Source organism: Corticium candelabrum, chromosome 5 (assembly GCF_963422355.1).
Source record: "Corticium candelabrum chromosome 5, ooCorCand1.1, whole genome shotgun sequence".
Classification (NCBI taxonomy): Eukaryota; Metazoa; Porifera; class Homoscleromorpha; order Homosclerophorida; family Plakinidae; genus Corticium; species Corticium candelabrum.
Genome location: NC_085089.1, coordinates 467501 through 489274, shown reverse-complemented (window position 1 = coordinate 489274; position 21774 = coordinate 467501). Strand labels below are relative to the sequence as shown.

At 41.6% G+C, this 21774-nt stretch overlaps 7 protein-coding genes across 9 annotated transcripts in view; 5 read left to right on the top strand and 2 right to left on the bottom strand.

The window, feature by feature from the left end:
* The first annotated feature begins 101 nt into the window (after positions 1–101).
* LOC134180344 (uncharacterized) lies at positions 102–1956 on the top strand. The gene is made up of 5 exons (XM_062647481.1): positions 102–220; positions 341–399; positions 1021–1113; positions 1435–1560; positions 1699–1956. The coding sequence occupies exons 1-5, from the start codon at positions 118–120 to the stop codon at positions 1840–1842; spliced, it is 525 nt and encodes a 174-aa protein (XP_062503465.1). The 5' UTR covers positions 102–117; the 3' UTR covers positions 1843–1956.
* Positions 1957–2156: 200 nt separating this feature from the next.
* LOC134179714 (vesicle transport through interaction with t-SNAREs homolog 1B-like) lies at positions 2157–4000 on the top strand. Its single transcript, XM_062646648.1, has 7 exons — positions 2157–2290; positions 2363–2421; positions 2524–2634; positions 2695–2772; positions 3313–3415; positions 3514–3646; positions 3739–4000. The coding sequence occupies exons 1-7, from the start codon at positions 2194–2196 to the stop codon at positions 3830–3832; spliced, it is 675 nt and encodes a 224-aa protein (XP_062502632.1). The 5' UTR covers positions 2157–2193; the 3' UTR covers positions 3833–4000.
* LOC134179713 (cardiolipin synthase (CMP-forming)-like) lies at positions 3888–6033 on the bottom strand. 2 transcript variants are annotated; one of them, XM_062646646.1, is made up of 6 exons: positions 5797–6033; positions 5559–5696; positions 4532–4661; positions 4380–4465; positions 4159–4319; positions 3888–4103 (listed from the first exon to the last, which is right to left on the bottom strand). In XM_062646646.1, the coding sequence occupies exons 1-6, from the start codon at positions 6028–6030 to the stop codon at positions 4013–4015; spliced, it is 840 nt and encodes a 279-aa protein (XP_062502630.1). In that variant the 5' UTR covers positions 6031–6033; the 3' UTR covers positions 3888–4012. The 2 variants fall into 2 exon arrangements, with proteins under 2 accessions (XP_062502630.1, XP_062502631.1); XM_062646647.1 differs by lacking the exon at positions 5559–5696.
* A 4295-nt stretch (positions 6034–10328) lies between these two features.
* Positions 10329–11686, top strand: LOC134180376 (arrestin domain-containing protein 3-like). The gene has a single exon (XM_062647525.1). It carries the CDS (start codon positions 10369–10371, stop codon positions 11536–11538), a length of 1170 nt encoding a protein of 389 aa, XP_062503509.1. The 5' UTR covers positions 10329–10368; the 3' UTR covers positions 11539–11686.
* Positions 11687–12061: 375 nt separating this feature from the next.
* On the top strand, positions 12062–14308 carry LOC134180221 (complex I intermediate-associated protein 30, mitochondrial-like). Its single transcript, XM_062647324.1, has 3 exons — positions 12062–12380; positions 13399–13575; positions 13637–14308. The coding sequence occupies exons 1-3, from the start codon at positions 12078–12080 to the stop codon at positions 13856–13858; spliced, it is 702 nt and encodes a 233-aa protein (XP_062503308.1). The 5' UTR covers positions 12062–12077; the 3' UTR covers positions 13859–14308.
* A 1180-nt stretch (positions 14309–15488) lies between these two features.
* LOC134180571 (arrestin domain-containing protein 3-like) lies at positions 15489–16819 on the top strand. Its single transcript, XM_062647752.1, has one exon. It carries the CDS (start codon positions 15489–15491, stop codon positions 16698–16700), a length of 1212 nt encoding a protein of 403 aa, XP_062503736.1. The 3' UTR covers positions 16701–16819.
* A 2881-nt stretch (positions 16820–19700) lies between these two features.
* LOC134180023 (uncharacterized) overlaps positions 19701–21774 on the bottom strand; it is a 2185-nt gene continuing 111 nt past the window's right edge. Inside the window, exons 1-3 of one of the 2 annotated variants that reach the window (XM_062647085.1) lie at positions 21659–21710; positions 20492–21165; positions 19701–20423 (exon numbers count right to left, since the gene is read on the bottom strand). In XM_062647085.1, coding sequence (XP_062503069.1) covers positions 19874–20423; positions 20492–20955 — 1014 coding nt within the window. In that variant the 5' untranslated portion in view covers positions 20956–21165; positions 21659–21710 and the 3' untranslated portion in view covers positions 19701–19873. Of the gene's footprint in view, positions 20424–20491; positions 21739–21774 lie in introns of those variants that run through there. The other variant, XM_062647084.1, reaches the window with a different exon arrangement.

The window sequence follows — 21774 nt, the reverse complement described above, 5'->3', positions numbered from 1 at the left end:
CTACCAGTAACTTCCTTGACGTCCTTAGCTAATGACTCAGCTTCCGTGACAAGATGTTTTAGAATGACGCAACCTCCGTGACGGCTTTTAGCGCGCGCTGACTTAGGTGGAGCTTCGATGTCAATAGCTATGGACGAGGAAGCTATCGGGGAGCATGAGTTGAAACTTCGAAATCTACTTGCAACCCTGCATACCGACGTAGATTTGTCGAGACCTCAAGGTGTGTGGCATGTGATTAACGGAAGATTGCGATGTAGACGTCTACTCTAGCAAACCTGTTGCACTAGAAACCTACTCTGATTGGTTGCTCGTTTGTTTTGTGTGTTTGGTGAAAATCTAGGCTCTGAAAACAGAGACATGCAAGTTTTTGAAAGGAGATTATTTGAAGCAGAAGATTTGGTTGGTGAATAAATAAATATACATAGACCGCAATGCGTTGTTTCTTAATTTTGTTGTCGAGAAACTCATTCTTGTTGTTTGCATGGTGACTTAGAATATAATAGTCAATTGTGCATGACTACGTGCACGCGTGCTGTATCCTGCCTACTTACATCTAACGACCTAACTAAGCTAGTAAATTGCTAGACTTGCCTTATTTGATTAGATTTTGGAAGTTGTAATTTCATAGGTGGCCAGGCATCACTGCCTGTTGATATTGTATGTACAGAATGCATGACAGCAACAATTATTGTGGATTATAATTATGGATGACCTGTTGTTTTGTCGTCAGTTTGAAAACCTGCAAACAATGATTAGCAAGGTTGCTTTTCTGAACGCAGAAGCCAAAATTGAGAAATACGTAGTAGAGGGGTTTACCTGGTGCATTTAATGGGTCAGTTCTTTCAGTACTCTAGTGGACCTACTAATATTTTGTAGCTCCCAGTCAGTTCAACATCATGTCATGTTTTTATTGGATTAAATGTTAATTACCAAGTCTTTTGGGACAATGGCGTAGAATTATTTTCAAATTTAACTGTGTTGGTTGTAAATCTACTTCATATATGTTTACAATTTCTATAGGTGCAGAGAACAAAGATTGATGCTGTGTCTAAACTTCAGGAAAAACGAGTTGAACAATACAGAGAAGATTTGACAAAACTGCGAGAACAGCTGGTAGGACAAGCCTTGCAAGGTTTTAGTTTCAAGGGTGCATTGAGTAGTATGTGTGAAAGTTGGGTTGTGCTGTGAATCCAACTTGATGTTTTAGTTTTATCACATCCAAAATCGCATTTCTGAATTTTAAAAAACATGAATGCAGGTAAATCGTAAATTCTAACACCTGAAACCTGCAGTACAAGTAGCTTCACAATTAGAGCTGCAGCTCAATTTACATAATGTGATGAACATATAACAAGCTAGTAGTTGTTAGGTGTATGAGCAAATTTTACTTATGTTTACATCACTAAAGAATCAACGACATAGAAATTTTGACAGGGAATTATGGAGGATGAAGAGGATGAGGAGAGGGAAAAGTCAGAAAAGGAGCCACTGATGAGTCACAAATCTCCTATTGCTGTTTACGGAATTCAAACAGCAGCAGCAGAAGACTCTCTCGCTAAGGTTAGTTGAAATAGGAATGCATTACCAAAATTTGTGCAAATGTATTTTTAGCTTGTAAATATAAGCACTGATTAGTAATAAATACGTTATTAATGTAAGGATCATGTGTACATCTGATTTTTTGTGCATTGATTGTAGGATGAAGAGAAGGCTACTTGCAGTTGTACCAATATGATTTGCTATGTAATTTTTGACTGCTTTCTGGAATGTTGTAATGATTGTAATTCTTGCTGTACTAAGTGCCCGACAAATTGTATGGTTACTGACGTAGAGCGGCATTAGACTCTGTATCGGCCACTGTTTAGTAAGGAACAGTTGCAATTGGATAGAGCAGAGAGTAGTTGATATCAGGCCTAGGTTTATCTCTTTATATCAGAATTGTAGTTTGAAATTTGAAATTGCTTCTGTTATTGTGTGTACACGCACAGTCGCTTGTCAGGCTTAGTTACGCTAGAAGGGAGAGGCTGACTTGAAGTAGCCTCGGCCTCCCAAACCCGTGTAGCGCCGATTTAAAATCGTCCTCCACAGTTTTGAATCGGCGCTACACGGGTCTGGGAGGCCGAGGCTAGACTTAAAGCGCTACACATACGGGTTCGATAGCGATTAGTCTCGTGACAGTGAGTAGGCGACAGCATGTCATCGGAACGGTTTGAGGACTGCGATGATGACTTTAAAGCGGCTATGGGAGACATACGGACCGATTTAAGAGTAATATCTAAGCGAACTGGAGGTGGGTTCCTTTCAGGGATCTTTAAATTTCTCGAAAACTGACAGTAGGAAAACTTGCGTTGTCTTCGAGTAGAGCAGAAGAAGTCAACAATAAGAAAACTAGAACGACGGGCAGAAGATGCAGAGCGTGTGGTCAGTTTTGTAATAATGAAGTGGTTTCTACGAGTTGACATATACTGTTAATTTAATTAATTAATTAATATGTATGTGTTGTGCCTACTTGCAACTGTGTAGCTACAAGAGATGGAGTCTGAAGCGCAGATAGCGCCCGCAAGTTTTCGGATGAGCATGCACAGTAAAGTCGTGAAACACAGATCTGATCTTGAAAAGGCCAAGCGGGAATTGGTAATGCAGAGAAAGTTTGTCTGACGATAACAATATAAACTACATTTCATTGGTGTGTAGAGACAAGCCAGTTCTGCTGCGTCGTCAAGAGATGATTTGCTTGCAGGTGGGCGAACATATGGAACTCAAGATCCAGCGGTATGTTTATTGTATCTGTGGGTAGTTTACCTGGATCTATACTATGATAAGTTTTTGTGTTTTATGGAAAGGATCCATATGACCCAATCGATAATAAAAAACTCTAAAAATCATTTATAATCAACTCTTCAAATGTGCTATTGGTGCCCAGTAAGAGTTAACTTCGTCAGTATTGTTGCTACCTGCTACGGATACTGCGATACTCTAGAATGCTGCTACATAATGCGTACAAAAGGAAAGTGCACCCATGGGTTGCAACCTCTTCTATTTCTGTCACTGAATGTAAAGACAGCTCAAATGTAGCATTTGCATCACTGCAAGAAATACTCCAATGGCAAATTGTGTGACTGTTCAGTGTTGGATGATGATAGAATTGTCATGAACACTATCTTTAGAGACTAAACTCAGGGTCTGGGGTATTAATTTGTGATCATCTCGTCCTGTATAGAGTATTTCTGCTAGTTCGGATGGAACCAGTTTTGGAAACAACATCTGAAATGACTAATTGGGGTTCTAACCTGCTCCTAATTGATTTGTCAGGTAATTGAAGCCAGTCAGAGAAATCGCCTACTGAAAGGCTCAGAGAGCTTAAACAGAGCATCAGAAAGTATTGCAAGATCGAAGCAAGTTGCTGCTGAGTCAGGTGAGATATTTACACCGTACTGATCACTCGTGCCCACTACTAATTTGCAACACTTGATTCACTGGCTGTTGAACATATTCCCTTGTATACTCTTGTAGAGACAATTGGGGTGGAGACATTGGAAGAGTTGGTTGGTCAGAGAGAACAGCTGCTAAGAGCTGGAGCAACTGTAAAGGAAACTGATGATCAAGTGTCAAAGGCCAAGAGAATTCTAATTTCAATGGGAAAACGGTACAATGATATTCTATTGCTGCATGCAACTGCAGTCTGGCTGCCTGTCTTAGCAGTTGTGCGGTTTAATTATTGTGTGTTTGTTGCCATAGAGTGGTTACAGACAAACTGATCATGATCACTATCATTCTACTGGAACTAGGAATTATTGGTGGTGTTGTATACTGGAAGTTCTTTTCAAAATAATAATATAACTTGTCAACTTTGATGCTGACTGCAGTTTGATACATCTGATGACTCTAGATTAGTGCCTCGGTTATACATGTAATATTGAATTTGTCTGTACCAATAGAATTGCAAGTCTTGTGATTGAGTGATTTTGTACACCAAAGTAATAGGAATGTATGTACTGTACACTGATAGTTTCTACTGCTGTCTGTGTTTGAGAATTTTCACAGCATCTTTTGATACCATGTAACTGACCGCAGAGGCAACTGTTGTTGTGGCAGTCAGATACCTGGACACGCAGCAACATATAAACAGCATGGAAATCATGCAACATGTGGACCTACCACATCATTTGCAGCAAAGGGTGGTTCACCATGTCAACCAATGGAGCAGCTAATGAGGACATTACAAGTCCGAGCTGCAGTACTGTGTTGATTTTACCTATGACTGTAGGTTTTATTTCTGTGGTGGCATACCTGACATTCCAAAACTGTCTAAACGTTTTCTGCAAAGAATCAATAGAAATAGCCGCAGTACATCCGAGTCTGTATTGCTGGCCACTTACAGGAGGAGGTAGACTTTGATAACGAACCAAGACACTAGCAGTAATAAGACCAACATCACGGATAAGGAAGAGGGCAGTTAGGGGAACTAACCAGAACACAGCAAGTCACTAACATTTACAAATCATTCACATGAGGTAGACTATATTCATACCTGGAATGATACCAACATATGCCAGCGAAATGGCTAAGCTGCTGATTAGAATTTTGTCTGCAAGTGGGTCTAGCAATGTTCCAAAAATTGACCGTTGGTTCTTGAAATTCCGTGCAATATAGCCATCTAGCTGTACATGTAGACAAGGAAAGCATAATCAGAAAGTATCGCAATATAGTGACTTCGTGAATCACAACACTCAAGCAGATTGTAATATTTTTCTGAAAGCGTGTATTCTGTTTCAATTAAGTTTACTATGTGTAAGGTAGCACAAATTCCAAACTATAATTAGCAAATCCCAGAATTACGCAAGTTTTTTTCTACACAAAGAATCTAATGTGCAAATGTTGATGTCTAGCTATACAAGCAAAGCAGTTTCCACTAAGCACTAAAGAGGCACACACACACAATGTCTGCAGGCACACAATCACTAAAATTTTTAGCATACTGTGATGTAACACTCATTCGAACAACTGAACAGTGGAACATGTTAACACTCAGTAAGTAATAGCCTATGTGTACTTGGTTTAATTTGTGCTCATCTGTCATGTCTGTACACTAACAAAACAGCTTGCAATTGGGATCACCACACAAAAGAAACAGAAACACCACATGCCAAAGTATCTTACAAATACACAGGTGAATTGGCACAAAAAGGGATTTCATGCAGAATACATGCAACCTAAGCTTTATTTAAGCAACTTCGATGTCACCCGGTGAGCGCCACTGGACTCCAAAATTAAGGAAGCCAGCTGCTGGGGTTTATAACAAAATTAAACCCCAGCAGCTAGCCTCCTCAATTTTGGAGGTCCAGCAACGCCCTTGTTCCTGTAGCAAATGTGGATATAGCACTCAGTCATAGTTTTACTATCATAACCATTTAACATATCACGATTCTATAAAGTAAACAAAAATCAGTTACAACTCGATTTAGTTTTCATCCAGTTAGATTCAATCCGTTTCATGCAATAGCAGCCAAACTGAAAACATACACAGAAAACACAACTATCAACTACAATCAACATACCCAGTCGGTCACCCCGGCTGCAGTAAATAGTACCAGTGCACTTGAGTAGCCATGGTTAATGACCAAATACCCTATGAAAGGCGCCAGACATAGCCGTATAGCTGACAGTAAATTAGGAACAGTTCCTATGTCTTCTACCTATTAAATCACAATATTGTTATCTATCTAAATATATCGTTACAATATAATTAATTAATAATTCACTAGACAAAATGTTGATCATATAACTTTATCTTACTCGATATCTAAGTGACCTTGATGATTTGCTTCTGTAATGTAAAGTGTTTGTTTGTCTGTGTTGAATCGAGATGGCTAGGTATGACTGTACATGCTGTCGTTTCAGTCTCCGCGTGAATTCCATGTTACACAACGTGCCTTGACTCTTAACTCTTGCGCACAATCGCATAGAAACAGAACTGATGCCGTGCAGTAAAAAGAAGCGTCTATGATAAAGACAACACAACGATGCCATAATTCCACTGGGTTAGCTAATTAAATTCAATTTGTTCCTCGGAGTCTTTACAAGTTACAGCGCGCGACAGTATATTTTGTAAATTTAGTTAGCTATTTCAAATAAAAAGTTTAGTAGCCTGCTTTTTTCTAGCATGTAACTAAACTGAAAAGATCTCTGGCCGGTTTTTCTTATTACGTTCACAGCAACTGGAAATCATTCAAATCATAGTCTCCGTTCGCTACGACCTGGAAGCCTTCAAGGTACACTCGAAAGTTATGAATCCTGCGTGACTCCGCCTAGACTAGCGGACAAGCTCCAACAACCATATGTCGACATTTATTACACGAGCACTACACCTACCAGTGAACGCACGCTACATTCCAAATTAAAGTTGTCTAGATGGTCGTTCCCGTCGAGCTCGATCGTTTCTCTGTCCAGTTCACTAGCCATCAGACCGTCTACTATCCAGGTCAAACATTGTCTGGCAAGCTTATTCTGCAATTGAACGAGCCAATACGCTTTCGTCGTGGCCATACAGGGAGAAGCACAAGCCGAAGACCAACAGCCTATGGAGATGTACCGAGACGATACGTGCTATCTCAACCACGCTGTCGAATTGTGGAACAGTTCACAAGGTTAAGACAGTCTTTCGACAGGTATACATCAGTTTGCCTTCTCGTTCAAGCTGCCGGACCGTTTGCCCGCGTCGTTTGAGGCCAATGACGGCTTTTTGGTTGACGAACGTGCATGCACGTGGCCACATCCGCTACTGGGTAGATGCCTATGTTGACCGGCCGTGGCTTGACATCACATGTTCCAAGCAGTTCACAATCTTGGAATACACCACATCGATGATCTCTCTCTACGTTCATTCTCACTCGTCACCGAGTGGAATACTCCACTCGCTGACAAGTGAGAATGAAAACAGCTATGTTGTCTTTGCTGTGCGTCTGGCCGACTTTGTCTTTCTGCTAGTGTTGATCGTATGGGTTACTGTCCTGGTGAGACGGCCACTATATATCTGCATCAGCGGAGAATCACAGCAAAAGAGAGCTAGCCCGTTTGCGAATTAGGCCGGTTGCTGTTACTACGTTTTTCCCAAATACTATAGTTAGTTGACGGAATTAGGAAGGTCACGGGTGAGACGGCAAGAAACGGGAGGAGTCATTCCTGCTGGCGGATGTGACAACTGGAGTAATGCAATTAAAAATTGAAATTCCTCCTTTCCCATCTGCTATCCAAACATGCAGAATCCTAGCTCGTGATTATTATGTTCAAGCCAAAATTTCGGTTTCTAGAGGTTTTGACCTTAAAACAACTTTTCAGTAATCATTGGCTCTGTCCCATTCGAGCAGTCATCAGAGATTAGCACTGTTGTTGCTATCGACAGCCAACAGTAGACCGTCTCCTCCGCCTGTGCCTCCATCTGCTTCTAACATTGCTGGTGGTGCACCACAACTTTTAGTTTCAAACCAAGTCATCCAAGTGGCAGAAAATGATGATCACAGCGAGTCAAATTATGTCGTGTCCACTTTTATGCACAAAATGCAGAAAGACTCTTTACTGCTCCTGGTAATCGATCACATTCATATAAAGGAGAAAACCGACCGCTTTTGGCAAACTAGAATTATGTGATTGATTGATATGCATGGCGTCAAGATCATGCTTGACTAAACGTTATGGCTACTGCAACTATGCTTGAGTATGCTCATGATCGATGTACACTAGCTGTCTGATAGTATAGAAATTAATACAAAAACATGTACTGCTGATTGCTAGCCAAAAAGAAATAGAAGAAATTAAATCATAAATGTAGTTGTTAAAGCTCTGCATATCTTTCAATCAGAGTTGCTTAATTAACTTAACATGCATAATGTGAAGTCGAGATAGTAGACTTGGAGTGTCGATCTCATCTACAGAAATGCTCCATAACTATCTAATGGAATCATTTTGATAGACTTTCCTCCTTGCAGCTTCTCGATCATTATTCTATAGTATCTAGCATGTTTTCTCTCTTCTCGCTTTTGCCACCGCTCTAACACTACTCGATGTCAGTCTGGCTGTCTGTCACACACGTAAAGTATAATTTTATCATCTGACCTTAATTCATAACAGCAAACATTACATGATTACTGTACAGCTATACATACAGTGTACGTGCGCGCGTGTGTGTGTGTGTGTGTGTGTGTGTGTGTGTGTGTGTGTGTGTGTGTGTGTGTGTGTGTGTGTGTGTGTGTGTGTGTACGTACCGATTGTTGTTCACTGTCAGGCGCGGATCCAGCATTCAATTTCGTTTAGTGCCCAAGTTAATATTAATTAGATATTTGAACCTCCCCAATTTAATATTAATGAGAAATTTGAACTTGATATTGTTGCTAATATTAAATTTAAAGAAGAACAATACGACTTCATGACAACGAATACTATCAGCAAGAGCCATCCTGTGAAAATGCTTCATCAATAAGGTTTGTAAGTTCCATTCTACGAGGATGCTTCCTAGCAAAGTCATTAATGATAGCTTCATAGTCAATGTCTAAACCATAATGAAAATGCATGAGTGCGAGACCATTAAGGCGGAGTTGGCCAATGGTTGACCGTAGGTAAGTCTTTAGGCGGCGGAGACCACTGATACTTCTCTCACAACTGCATGTTGTGACAGGTATGGTGCACATTAACTTCAGAAGTACGTTGATATTAGGGTAGTATAGGCTACCGAATATCGATGCATGCAATCCACTGATATCTACTAGTAGAGCTGCGAAGTTTCACACTTTCTTAGCAGGTATATACTCGTACCCAAGTACCTGTCAGAAGCACTGAGTTTCCGCCCATTTGTATATCCTATAAGCCCAAGATCATATGGCGGATCGACTGCATCCAGACCATCCAGAGGAGCATGCGATGGTGCTGCAGTTCTCCTTGTCGGGCCTTCAACTTCAGTATCTGGTAAAGTGTCGTTACTTGTGTTTTGAACCTCCAACCGAGGTACTTTAAACCCGAAGAGCTCTAAACTTGACTGCCGCTTAGACATCGCCGCCAAACATCCGGGAAGAACGTCCGGGAAATGGGTGACACACCCCCTAGGGACCTTGGTGCCCGGGCACCTCGGGCCTTATGGTAGATCCGCGCCTGACTGTTGGGAACGTAGTCTAGCAGACCATGTCGTACTCTAGGCTAGCACTACGTGTACTCTAGCGGAGAAATTACGTCCAGTGCTAGCTAACTATAAAGCAGCTGGATACTAGAATTGGTACTGTACAATCTACCGTAACGTAGAAAAAGAGATTATTTTTTCGTTATTTTTTTAATTGCCGAGCGTAGCGAGGCTTCTAATCCGGGTCGCGTAACAGAAATGGGCGTGGTCCTATATGGTCTCCATCGAGCTTCTGGTGTGTGTGTGTGTGTGTGTGTGTGTGTGTGTGTGTGTGTGTGTGTGTGTGTCCGTGCGTGTGTGTGTGTGTCCGTGCGTGTGTGTGTGTACACAAATCTCAAATTTCTCCTCCCCACGACCACGTTTCATGCTAAGACCTACCCTAAAAAATCGTTTCCGTGTCCGACTACAGATGAGTCTAAGAACGATTCGTTTATGTGACCAAACCACGAAGAAAATGCTTCATCAAGTTCCGTCGCCCCATCCTTTTGTATTGTAGCTAGAGATTGTGTGTACGTGACAACCAAGAAACACCTTCAGGAGTTGAATGCCACCTACAGTCAACTATTCACATGTCCCGTACTACAGTATGATCAATCCTTTACTACACTGTGCTGCATCTAACACTGTTGATAGTCAATGTTTGCTGCTATCAATTTCTATGTCACTAGATACCATACCACTGTCGTTACAACGGAACCGAGTGCATATCTAGACTGTGCATTTCAATTGTCTTGATCATGATCGCAAAACGATGACTACCTATACCAGGCCTATATACGTAATCTAAACTACTACGAAGTTTGCATGTTTACTTCCATGACAGCTAGGGTTTCAACAAATACGTATTGTCTAGCTAGGACTCGGCGTTTCAGTAGACGGTCTGAAAACTCCGTTGGACGTGTTACTCACGAACGCGAGGCGCCTACGGATACCGTACTACAACTAGCTAGTACTAACAATCCTAATTCTAGTTATTTGCACGAGTTTGACTGTAGTAGGACTCCAAGCTAATGCTAAAAAGAATGGGGTGTACCGTACTACGTAGTGTCTTATGCTTTCCTGGTAGTATACCGTACCATACCCCTTCAAGTGTGTACTGTATACGGGTGTACTGCGGAAGTGACGTAAATGACAACTATATTTGTCACTGCGCTTGCGTCGGTTATTAGTCGACTGGTGCAGGGCTGTTCTCGTTCTGTACGATGGTTCGCTTCTTCGTCCAGTTCACTAACGGTCAGACCGTCTACTATCCTGGCCAGACATTGTCTGGCAGTATTGTCCTGGAACTGAGCGAACCGGTACGCTCCCGTAGTGTTTGCTTGGGAATACACGGCGAAGCCTACGTTACCAAGAAGGAAGGCAAAATCCGCTACTATGACAATGCCTGCTACCTCAACCACGTTCTCAAACTGTGGAACGCTCCACCTGGTCAAGAGAGCCTCCCGACTGGTATACATCAGTTTCCATTCTCATTCAAGTTGCCTGATCGTCTGCCTACGTCGTTTGAGCATGATGGCGGCTTCCTGGCTGCTGAGCGTGGGTATATCCGGTACTGGATTGTTGCAAGTGTCGACCGACCCTGGCATTTCGACATCAAATGTAAAGTGCCGTTCACCATTTTGGAATATATCGACATCAATGATGCGTGTTTGCTTCACTCGATGACGAGCGAGAACGAAAAACAGCTCTGTTGCTGTTGCTGTGCATCTGGCCCACTTTCTCTTTCTGCCAGCGTCGATCGTATGGGGTACTGCCCTGGTGAGACGGTCACTATATCTGCATCGGCTGAAAATCACAGCTCAAGGCAGCTCCTAGGTCTGCAAGCTCGGTTGGTTGCAGTCACCACCCTCTTCCCAAATAGCGGAAATCTGAGACGCAACAAGGTCACGGTCACTCAGAAAGGAACAGGAAGGGCCATTCAACCAAGAGGTAATGACAGTTGGCGTAATGCCAAGCTTGAGATTCCTGCTCTCCCTCCGACTATCAACTCATGCAGAATCTTGGCCCGTGATTATTATGTACAAGTGGAGATTGTTGTTGCTGGAGGACTTGACCTTGAAACCTACTTTCCAATAATTATTGGCTCTATTCCATTCAGGGAGTCATCCCAGGTCAGCAGTGTTGTCACTATTGATAGTCGAGGCACTCCACCTCGACTGACTGTCCCTCGATCTGCTTTCATCATCCCTGTTGCTGTACCACAGTTCACAGTTTCAAATCAAGTTATCAATGTTGCAGCAAATGGTGATCAGAGTGCATTGAATTATACCCCTGTCTATCCATATGCTCACAATGCCAGGGAGGCCCCAACTGCTACTCGTGATGATCCACCTGAATATGAAGAAGTAAAGGAAGACCAACCTCTTTTGTAACCTGCAATGGTGTGATGGACTGGCATACATACTGTATTCACTGCATATGATTGTTAGTTGACGTAGCATGCTCTTTTCACATTCAATTAGGGATCACAAATGCCAATAAGAGTTAGGTGTGATTGACTAAGAAATTTTAGATGCTAGCTATGTGTGTATGTGGTCTCACCATAGTAGGATATAATATTTCTATCATATCGAAGATGCAAGGCAAATAGAAACTGGTAGACAGAACAAACTGGTTGCCACACACTATGGCTGACACCAAACGATACTATCACATACCTAGCTTTACTAATATTTGTCATCTGTTAATTAATTAAAGCCCTACTTACTTTGTAAACACACACTACCATATAAAAGTTCGATCTGTCAAGAAAAACAACTAAACAAGCAATTCTTGATTATAAAACTGTATTTTAAATTAGAAATTGGTCATCTCACATGCGTGTGAACTAACCTAAGGTACGTAACGTTGTACAGTGCAGTGCAGTCTACTTCACTTAAGAGTCGTCTGGGACAGCGAGGCTACAGGTTTGATGACGGTCGGAAAGCGACTCGCTCTCGCACTGCGGAGAGCCGTACGCGACGTGTGGGAAAGAACCGAACCGCGTCAGCACGATGTAATGAGAGAAAGGATATTGTGGTCGTTTAGTGGCAAAGAGAGCATCGAACATTGGTCATGTGTGTCAGACAGAGATGTGAAGGGGATGTCAGAATGTAAATTAGAAACAACACCTAGTGGTACCGCTTTGTTTCATGGAAACTTGTCATCGACTTTACCAGCAGACGGGCAAGTTAAATATTCTGGATACACCGCTATCAGATCACCGCCATACAAGGCATGAAAGTGAATTCTAAAAAATGAATTTTAGTCTGTCTGTCTTGATTTTGTCTACTAAAGTTGCATGGAATTAATAGATTATCAAAATGTGTCTGTTTGTTTCCCTGCCTACGTGACTGTCTCATGTGCCTCGAAATTTTATTAGCTAGTCTAATTAATTAAACTTTACACAACTGCGCATCAAGACCAGCTGAGGAGCTGGGTGGCAGTTGTCAAAGTGTATCTTTTGATGCCTCGTGTGTACACTGTGTATTACTATAACTCAGAAAGTTACAAACTAGTCATTAGAAAATAGGAAATATTTTATTGTGACTCCAAGATCTCATTCACTCAAAATTAGTTAATTAAGTATCCACTTCACCTTATGTCTACAAGAGCACAGTAGTGGCTAAGATCAGGAGAGTCAAATCTGGAAACTGTTTTATCACTGAGAAATCATCTTAGACTTACGATTCACTACTAAAACTGGATGGCTGCTCCATATTCATACAGTGTGTGTGTGTGTGTGTGTGTGTGTGTGTGTGTGTGTGTGTGTGTGTGTGTGTGTGTGTGTGCAAGTCTCTCGGGGTCGATTTCCTGCACAAAGAACATCGACAAAGTCGCAAAAGAGGATTTCCTTTTGGTACTTTGCTTCATGGAATGTCAGGTCGCTCATTGATGTTGACGTGGCCCCAGAAACTAAGTACTTTCGAAGCAAAGGAGGCTATGCAATACACAAATGCATCAATATGCATGGGAAAACTTTTATGACTTTGTCTTTGTTCTCACTGAAGGGGTAGCGTGTCCATTTAGACAGAAGCAATACAGGAGGAGGAGGAGGAGGAGGAGGAGGAGGGGTGTGTGTGTGTGTGTGTGTGTGTGTGTGTGTGTGTGTGTGTGTGTGTGTGTGTGTGATTTTAACTTGTAGAGCATCATGTATCTGTTTAATTCACACTTTATTTGCGTTCTATGCCTTTCGTACACTCATAGTGCATTACATACACAGTACGTGGAAACTTTCTGCATTCTTATTATAGAATGCACTGGGCCAGGTTGAACTATTCGACTTGTCTCATTATGATGGTTTGGAATTTCGTGTCAGGGGTGATGGGCGTAAATTCACTGTCAACATTCAGACAGAAGATTACATCAAAGACGATCTCTACCAGGCATTTCTCATCACTAGAGGTGGCCCTTTCTGGGAGGAAATACAAGTAAACAGAATGACACTATTGTTGTATTGTAGTACTTGTTTATGATTCACGGTTTCTTTAGCTGTCATTTGACTCGTTTATTTTGACTAATCGAGGTTATGTACAAGACTTCCACATTAAGTTTGCACCTCAAAAAGTGAGAACAATAGGAGTATTACTTGCTGACAAAACAAACGGACCGTTTCAACTGGAGATTGATTATATTAAAGCAGTTGAGATGCCGAGTTTGAGGATAAAGAGTGACCCCGGTCAATGGTCACGAATGGACATGCCTCATTTCTGAAAGAGTAATGTCTAAAATGGCAACAAGATTTATGTATGAATTTGTATATGGCTATTGCTGTGGCAGATATGTCAGAGAGTTAATTAGTAATTAGCAGAGCTATAACATTATAGCACAATAATAACAGTACGTTTTGAACATTTCAGTCAGTGGACTTTTGTCAGTAAATTGTTATACGTAACCAAAGGTCCATGGACTGAAATGTTTTGAAAATACTGTTTTCATTGTGCTGTCTGTTATACTGTAACTCTACTAATTAATTAAGTCTCTTACAGGATTTGTGCACATATACAAGATTTGTGTATATGCATGTAGCTCACTTTACAACTGCATGTGCATGCCAGCTCATTCTGGAGGATATATTAATCTCATTCAACAGTAGTGAATGTTTTACAATGATTTCCAATTACCAGGTATAACAAATTACAAGTTACCATTGAGGAGAGTGTAACACCAGCATGTGGTCGAGCACGTGAATATACGAGCCTGCGAGGAGAGGATTGGGTCATTAGTAGGGAAACTTTAAAGTCATGCATCTACAAGAAATACACATATATCTACTTCAGTATTGGTGCTGACAGCGATAACAATGAGTTGAGCATTTTGGAGGTCATACACAACGTTGTGGAGACGTTTGATCTGTACCTACTTTGAGAATGTGAACTGGATCTTATCAGTGGCTGCATGGCCTGTGGCGTTGCCAGGTTTCATAGACTAGAGGGCACAAGTTTAGCAGAGCCATTTTAAATAGTTGTAAAATATCCGTTGCAAACCAAAAATTATTAGTTTTGGCTTTATTATGTACTTTCCTGAGTTTTAAAATGCAATTAACACTTGGTAATTAATTAATGAAGAGGTCACCATGCTATTTCTCGTAGGAAGCTTTAAAATTCTTTAGATAAAGTTCTTATAACGTCCTAGCATTTCTACATCTGCAAGAGTGTCACCTGCAACCATGCACACCATGCGTACAGTACAGATCTTTCTGACAATTATCTAGGTTTTTGCCATGAGGGTAAATAATGTTGATGCTTTGTGCGGAAACTCTCATCCTTAAGAGCATCCAGTAACTTTAGTTTTTTATCTTCATGCACAATCATCTGTAGATCTTGTGTTTCGATCCCTAGATAGCGAGACACTCTGTCTAGAGCTAAAAACATATCAAACCTTTGGCTGAAAATAAGCCAAATTAGATTATCTTTCTTTTCCTGACTGCTTCCGTGAAAAGTAGCACTAGAAGTACTGTACTCATTCATATTGCTATGACCACAAAGACAAACATCGATCCAGTGGCACCCCAGCAATGGTAACAGCATAAACGTTTGTGTTGGCAATTACCCTACCTAGAGACAAATTTTGGGTAGGCCTGTGCCCATGCAACTTCCCCCTCCCATAGCTAAGCCCCCCTGCATGAACCATACTTCTTCAGGAAATCTAAAAAAGCGGGGGCTGTCGGGACTAGGCGAACCGCACTGCAGCTGGTGTACTAGCTGTATCCCTTCAAGTGTACTACATCCACATACCCACCCAGCTACGTGGAAAGGTCAGAAATGACACAACTACATCTATTTGTTACCGCTTTGTCGAGTCGCGTACACGTACCAGTGACGCTGTTCTCATTCTGTACCATATGGTTCGTTTCTTCGTCCAGTTCACTAACGGTCAGACCGTCTACTATTCTGGCCAGACATTGTCTGGCAGTATTGTCCTGGAACTGAGCGGACCATGGCCAGTACTCTCCCGTAGTGTTTGCTTGGGAATACACGGCGAAGCCTACGCTATCAAGAAGGAATGCAAAACCCGCTACTATGACTATGTCTGCTACCTCAACCGCGTTCTCAAACTGTGGAGCGCTCCACCTGGTCAAGAGAGCCTTCCAGCTGGTATACATCGGTTTCCATTCTCATTCAAGTTGCCTGACCGTCTGCCTAGGTCGTTTGAGCATGATGCCAATACATATGGCGGCTTACTGGCTGTTGAGCGTAGCTACATTCGGTACTGGGTAGTTGCAAGTGTTGACCGACCGTCACATTCTGACATCACATGTAAAGTGCCGTTCACCATTCTGGAATATATCAACATCAATGATGCGTGTTTGCTTCACTCGATGACGAGCGAGAACGAAAAACAGCTTTGTTGCTGTTGCTGTACATCCGGTCCACTCTTTCTTTCTGCCAGCGTCGATCGTATGGGGTACTGCCCTGGTGAGACGGTCACTATATCTGCATCAGCTGAAAATCACAGCTCAAGGCAGCTCGTAGGTCTGCAAGCTCGGTTGGTTGCAGTTACAACTGTCTTAAGCCCTACTAACGGGCTTGCCACCCGCAACAAGGTCACAGTGACTCGGCTTGGAACAGGAAGGGCTATTCCTCCAAGAGGAAGTGACAGTTGGAGTAATGCCAAGCTTGAGATTCCTGCTCTTCCTCCTACTATCGACTCATGCAGAATGTTGACCCGTGACTATTATGTACAAGTGGAGATTGCTGTTGCTAGAGGGTTTGACCTTGAAACCTACTTTCCAATAATTATTGGCTCTGTTCCATTCAGGGAGTCATCCCAAGTCAACGATGTTGTCACTATTGATAGCACTGACATTGATGGTTGTGGTTATCCACCTCCACTGACTGTCCCTCGATCTGCTACCACCGTTCCTGCTGCTGTACCACAGTTCACAGTTTCAAATCAAGTTATCAATGTTGCAGCAAATGGTGATCAGAGTGCACTGAATTATACTCCTGTCTATCCATATGCTCACAATGCCAGGAAGGCTCCAACTGCTATAGCTACTCGTGGTGATCCACCCGAATACGAAGAAGGAAAGGAAGACCAACCTCTGTTGTGATGGACTGGCATATACATATCGTATTCACTGCATTCTCATTAGTTAACTTAGCATGCATGCTCTTTTTTCACAGTCAATCAGGGATGAAGAATGCTAATGGTGATTGAGTGATTGACTAAGTGAAGATTCTATGTGTGTATGTGGTCTTACTATAGTAGTCTACGTTGACAGTATGATAAGATATATTTCTGTCACATCAAAGATGCAGTTATACAGAACATAGCCACACACTACATAACTCACACCAAACACTACCATACTATCACATGCATATACACATATACTACATAGCACCTGTAATGCTTTGTTGATGGAGCCCTCTTACCAAGTAATTTCCAAGTAAAAGAGTGTCGACCCTTTCTCAATAGGTCCACTAATATTTAATGTCTGGTAGTGGCTATACCGGATTCCTAGCAGCTCTATAAATCCGCGTCACAGACACAGACACAGGACATTCCAGTCACTGCGGCACACAATCAATTCAAATCCAATGAGCTAGCTGTGAATGGCTTAAAAGTTTACAAGTGCATTCAAAGTTTATCTCTTTGCACATGTCCGCAAACTGCAAGAGACGTTTATAAAGTCGGGCTCAATCCTGACAAACCAGACTATAGCCTGTGAGAAATTAAATGCAACTAATTTATAGCTAGCTCTGCGTGCACTGCATGATGTGACGACTGATTTATAAAAGACTTCTGTCAATCGCTATAGCTATAGCGCCACTAACGTTCAATCTGTCAACGACCCATACCATGCAAATATTTTAATGGAAACTGTATGGGTCTGCATGTCCTAACGTAACTGACTTACTCTGCGGAGAGCCGTAGGCAAGATGTTGTGCGAAAAATAACAGAATCGCGTCAGTACAATATTAATGTAATGAGAGAAACGACGTTGTGGTCGTTAGTGGCAAAGAGAGAGCATCAAACAATGGTGACGTGTACATGCATGTCAGAGATGTGCATGAAGGGAGTGTCAAATTAGGAACAACACCCAGTGGCACTGCTTTGTTCACGAAAATTTGTCATCAACTTAACCAGCAGACAGACGAGCTAAATATTCTGGATATACACCTCTATCAGATCTCTGTCATACACGGTCTTTCTCCTCCTCGGGGGAACGACCGAATCAATCGAGCCTATGCCCGTAGACTGGAGCCAGTCTCTCCCCGCCTTCAGATTGACAATCCAGGGAATGATGAAGGCGGGGAGAGACTGGCTCGAGTCTAGCCCATGCCATACAAGGCATGAAAGTGAAATTCTACTCTGTCTGCTGCTTGACTGTATGGGTGCATATCTTCATTCATTTGTCTGTCTGTCTGTTTGATTTTGCCTCTTCTGTCTGTTTGTTTGCCTGCCTACCTAACTGCTTCATGTGTCTTTGCATGTGTAAATATTTTAACTAACTTATTATATGTTTACGCATCTGCATTTCAAGACCAGCTGAGCTAGGAGCTTGAGCTGCATGGGTGGCAGTTATCAAGGTATAGCCTTTGATGCCTTATGTGTAAACTGTGTATAACTCATAAATTTACAAACTAGTCATTAGAAACTAGGAAATATTTTATTGTGACTCCAAAATTTCATTCAGCTTGAGAAACAAGTGAGATGATGCAACTTGAAACTATAAGTAAAGTAGCCACTCTACAGTATGTGTATTACATCTAGTGAATGAAGGTACCAGAGCATATAGTAGTCCGTCTAGCTATAAGATCTGGAGAGTCAAATCTGAAAACTGTTTTTGTTTCACTGCACAACACAAATATTTCACAATTGGGAGAATTCTCATGTGACTTCTGTTTAATTAACACTCTATTTGCATTATATGGCTTCTTTCCTACTCGTAGTGCAGACATGTATATGAAATTAAACTTCCGTCACACACTATCATATTTTAGAATGCACTGGGCCAGGTTCAACTTGTCTGACTATGATGGTTTGGAATTTCATGTCAGGGGTAATGGTTGTAAATTCACTGTCAATGTTCAGACAAGAGACTACATCAAAGATGATCTCTACCAAGCATTTCTCATCACTAGAGGTGCATGGCCCTTTTGGGAGAAAATATAAGTAAACAGAATGAGACAATAGTTGTGTTACAATATTCTTTATGGTTCATGGTTTCTTTAGCTGTCATTTGACTTATTTATTTTAACTAATCGAGGTTACGTACAAGACTTCCACATTAAGTTTGCACCTCAGAAAGTGATCGTGAGAACAATAGGAGTACTATTTGCTGCTAGAACAAATGCACCACTTTGACTAGAGATTGATTATATGAAAGCAGTTGAGATGTTATGTTTGAAGATAAAGAGTGAACCTGGTCAATGGTCAAGCATGGACATACATACCTCATGTCTAAAACAGTAATGTTAGATAGCAACAATATTTATGCATGAATTTGTACAGGGTCATTGCTGTGGCGGATATGTAAAAGACTTACCAGTAATTAGTAATTAGTAGAGCTATAACATACAGCACAATGAAAACAGTATGTTTTAAAACATACCAATCCATGGGCCTTTTAATATCAACTAAATTATTATAGCTAGGTGACCAAGGGAACAAACTAAAACTCAAAAAGGTTTTGAAAATATACTGTTTTCGTTGTGCTGTGTGTTACAGCTCTGCTATCAAGTTAATTAAGTCTCTTACAAGATTTGTGTATGTGTGCATGTAGCTCACTTTACAACGGTTACTGTGTGCATGCCAGTTCTTTCTAAATAATCTATTCAACTGTAGAGAATGTTTACAATGAGCTCCAATTCTGACAAATTAGAAGTTACCATAAAGCACAAAGCTACAATGGTGCATTGACTAGCACCCAAGTCATGTGGCATTCCGACCCACCACCCCCAAATATAGAAATTAAATCATGATTGAAATATATTATAACCATATGACAGCTGTTGTAGATATTCGAACACAATCTATTATAATATATGCATTTGTTGCATGTTTGGGTGTTTATTCCGCCGTTGCTAGGATTCTTTTTCTCGTTATATTACACTCCTACCATAGCAACTCAACCACATATTGTATATTTACCGGTCAATAAACGGTCAATAAACGTTTATTGACCGGTCAGAATCTGTATACTGCAAACCAACTAGCAATCAATACATGGGCGTACCTATTTTAGATTACAAGCTTATTCTTTACCAATAATAATGTTCACAGTACTGCAGTTTGTAAAGACGGGTCAGAAATGACAATTGGCGCCGGATTCTGTCTTCCTGTTTCAGACGGCTGTTCAACCTCTACTTTCAGCTCATCTGCCTGTTCCGTTGTCTCTCCGGACTCCTTGACTTTTGCGTCAATGTAATCGGTGTGTCCATGGCCATTGTCCAAAACTTTGCACGCTGCCATTTGCTGCAATTCGGATGGCTCTTGATATTGTCTCAGTGCTTGCAAGGTTTTGTGGCCGGTTCTGCCTTGAATTACATGTTCAGGAACTCCCGCTTGAAACAGCCTTGTCGCACTAGTAGCTCGAAGAGCGTGGTTGGTTCGAACTGGAAGACCAGCTTCAGCTGTCATCACTTTCATCATTGTAGCCAACGTGTTATGACCGATTACTTGCTCTGAATACCAAGGACCAAATGAAGGAGTAGACGACAAAGGTTTATAATAGAAGGCTTCTCGAGAAAATCCTGCTGGCAACTTACTAAGATAGAGATCCAAAATTTTTACGTGGCAACGGTCACCAGCTTCTTTATTAGCGTATCTGATAAACCACAAACCACAAAATGCTATTACCTTACAGAAACACGTTGGAGCTTGACTATAATTTACCTTGTGACTTTCTTGTTTGGATGCCGTAAATCATGCAGTCCACCACTATGATTTTTGGATCCGTGCTCGACATAAATGTAACAGACTTTTGACAATCCGTCTGTGGTTTGGCTGCATCTAGTCACCTGACTCCATTTGAGGCTTCTGTGCTCCGCACCACCCCGAAGAGCAAAGTTTATCCCATTATAAAAGAATACTGCCCTCAGTAGTTTTACAGGTGTGTCTAAGCCAATTACTCCCTTCTTCCCTAGACTGTCTTCTTCTTCAGCAGTGAATACACTGGAACCCTTGCGGATCGTTCCTAGTCCTTCTTGACGTAATTCTCGACAGACTTCCAGTAGGAACCATATTAGCCACTCTTGCAAAAGTTGTGAATCCTTCGTTGAGAGAATGTCTGTGGGTACCTGCTCTTCTTGTAGAGCATCCTTGTTTCGATTGCTTCTCCATGCTTCAAATGTTTGCATCGTCCAACTGTTGCAGGCAGTCGTGTTCTTGCAAACCGTACCCTTGCTGTACTCCTGTACTTTGTCCGTACTGTCTTTTCAGCAAATCTGCTGTCAAGCTGGCTAGTACTAGTGGTAACCTTTTTGGAACCAATGCGTCTCATCTTTGTTGGCGGCTGAAAGTCGTCGTCCTGGTCACTATTACGGTCTTCTTTCTGATCCGACATCACGCTGGCAAAACACGTGAATACTGTACTGTACTAATACTTTTGAGCACGTGGCCTTATGGGGCCGACGTGCACGTCGACAACACTTCACAGCTGTCAAAATGTGGTTGTTTGACATAAAACTTTAGCTGTCATTGCAATACACAACCACTCTAATTCAACTTGAATAATCTATGAACTCTAATGACAGTAGGATGTTAAACATGCAACAAATAGGTTAATGCATGGTAGGGTCGACGATATCCAGTGTATTGACCTCGGTCTTGAGGGGCTTCCCGAAATGATAAGACCTCGGTCAATAAACTGGATATCGTCTCCCTACCATGCGTTAACTACTACGTAACATATTTAGGTGCGACAGAAATATATCATTCATTCATTCCTAGTGTACCGGACACCATGCATGCCACAGCATAAAAAATCTAGCGTTCAAATTCAATTACTAATAGATGTATTTAGATACAATGTATCAATTTATACTGTCAAATTGCTTATACCATGTTAGGTAGTCCATGCACCTTGCTTGCAGTAGCGTCTGTACGCTCTGACGCGTCTTTCGCTCTCTCTAAAGGGCTATCTAGACGACCACAAGTTTTTAGCATACACACGACAT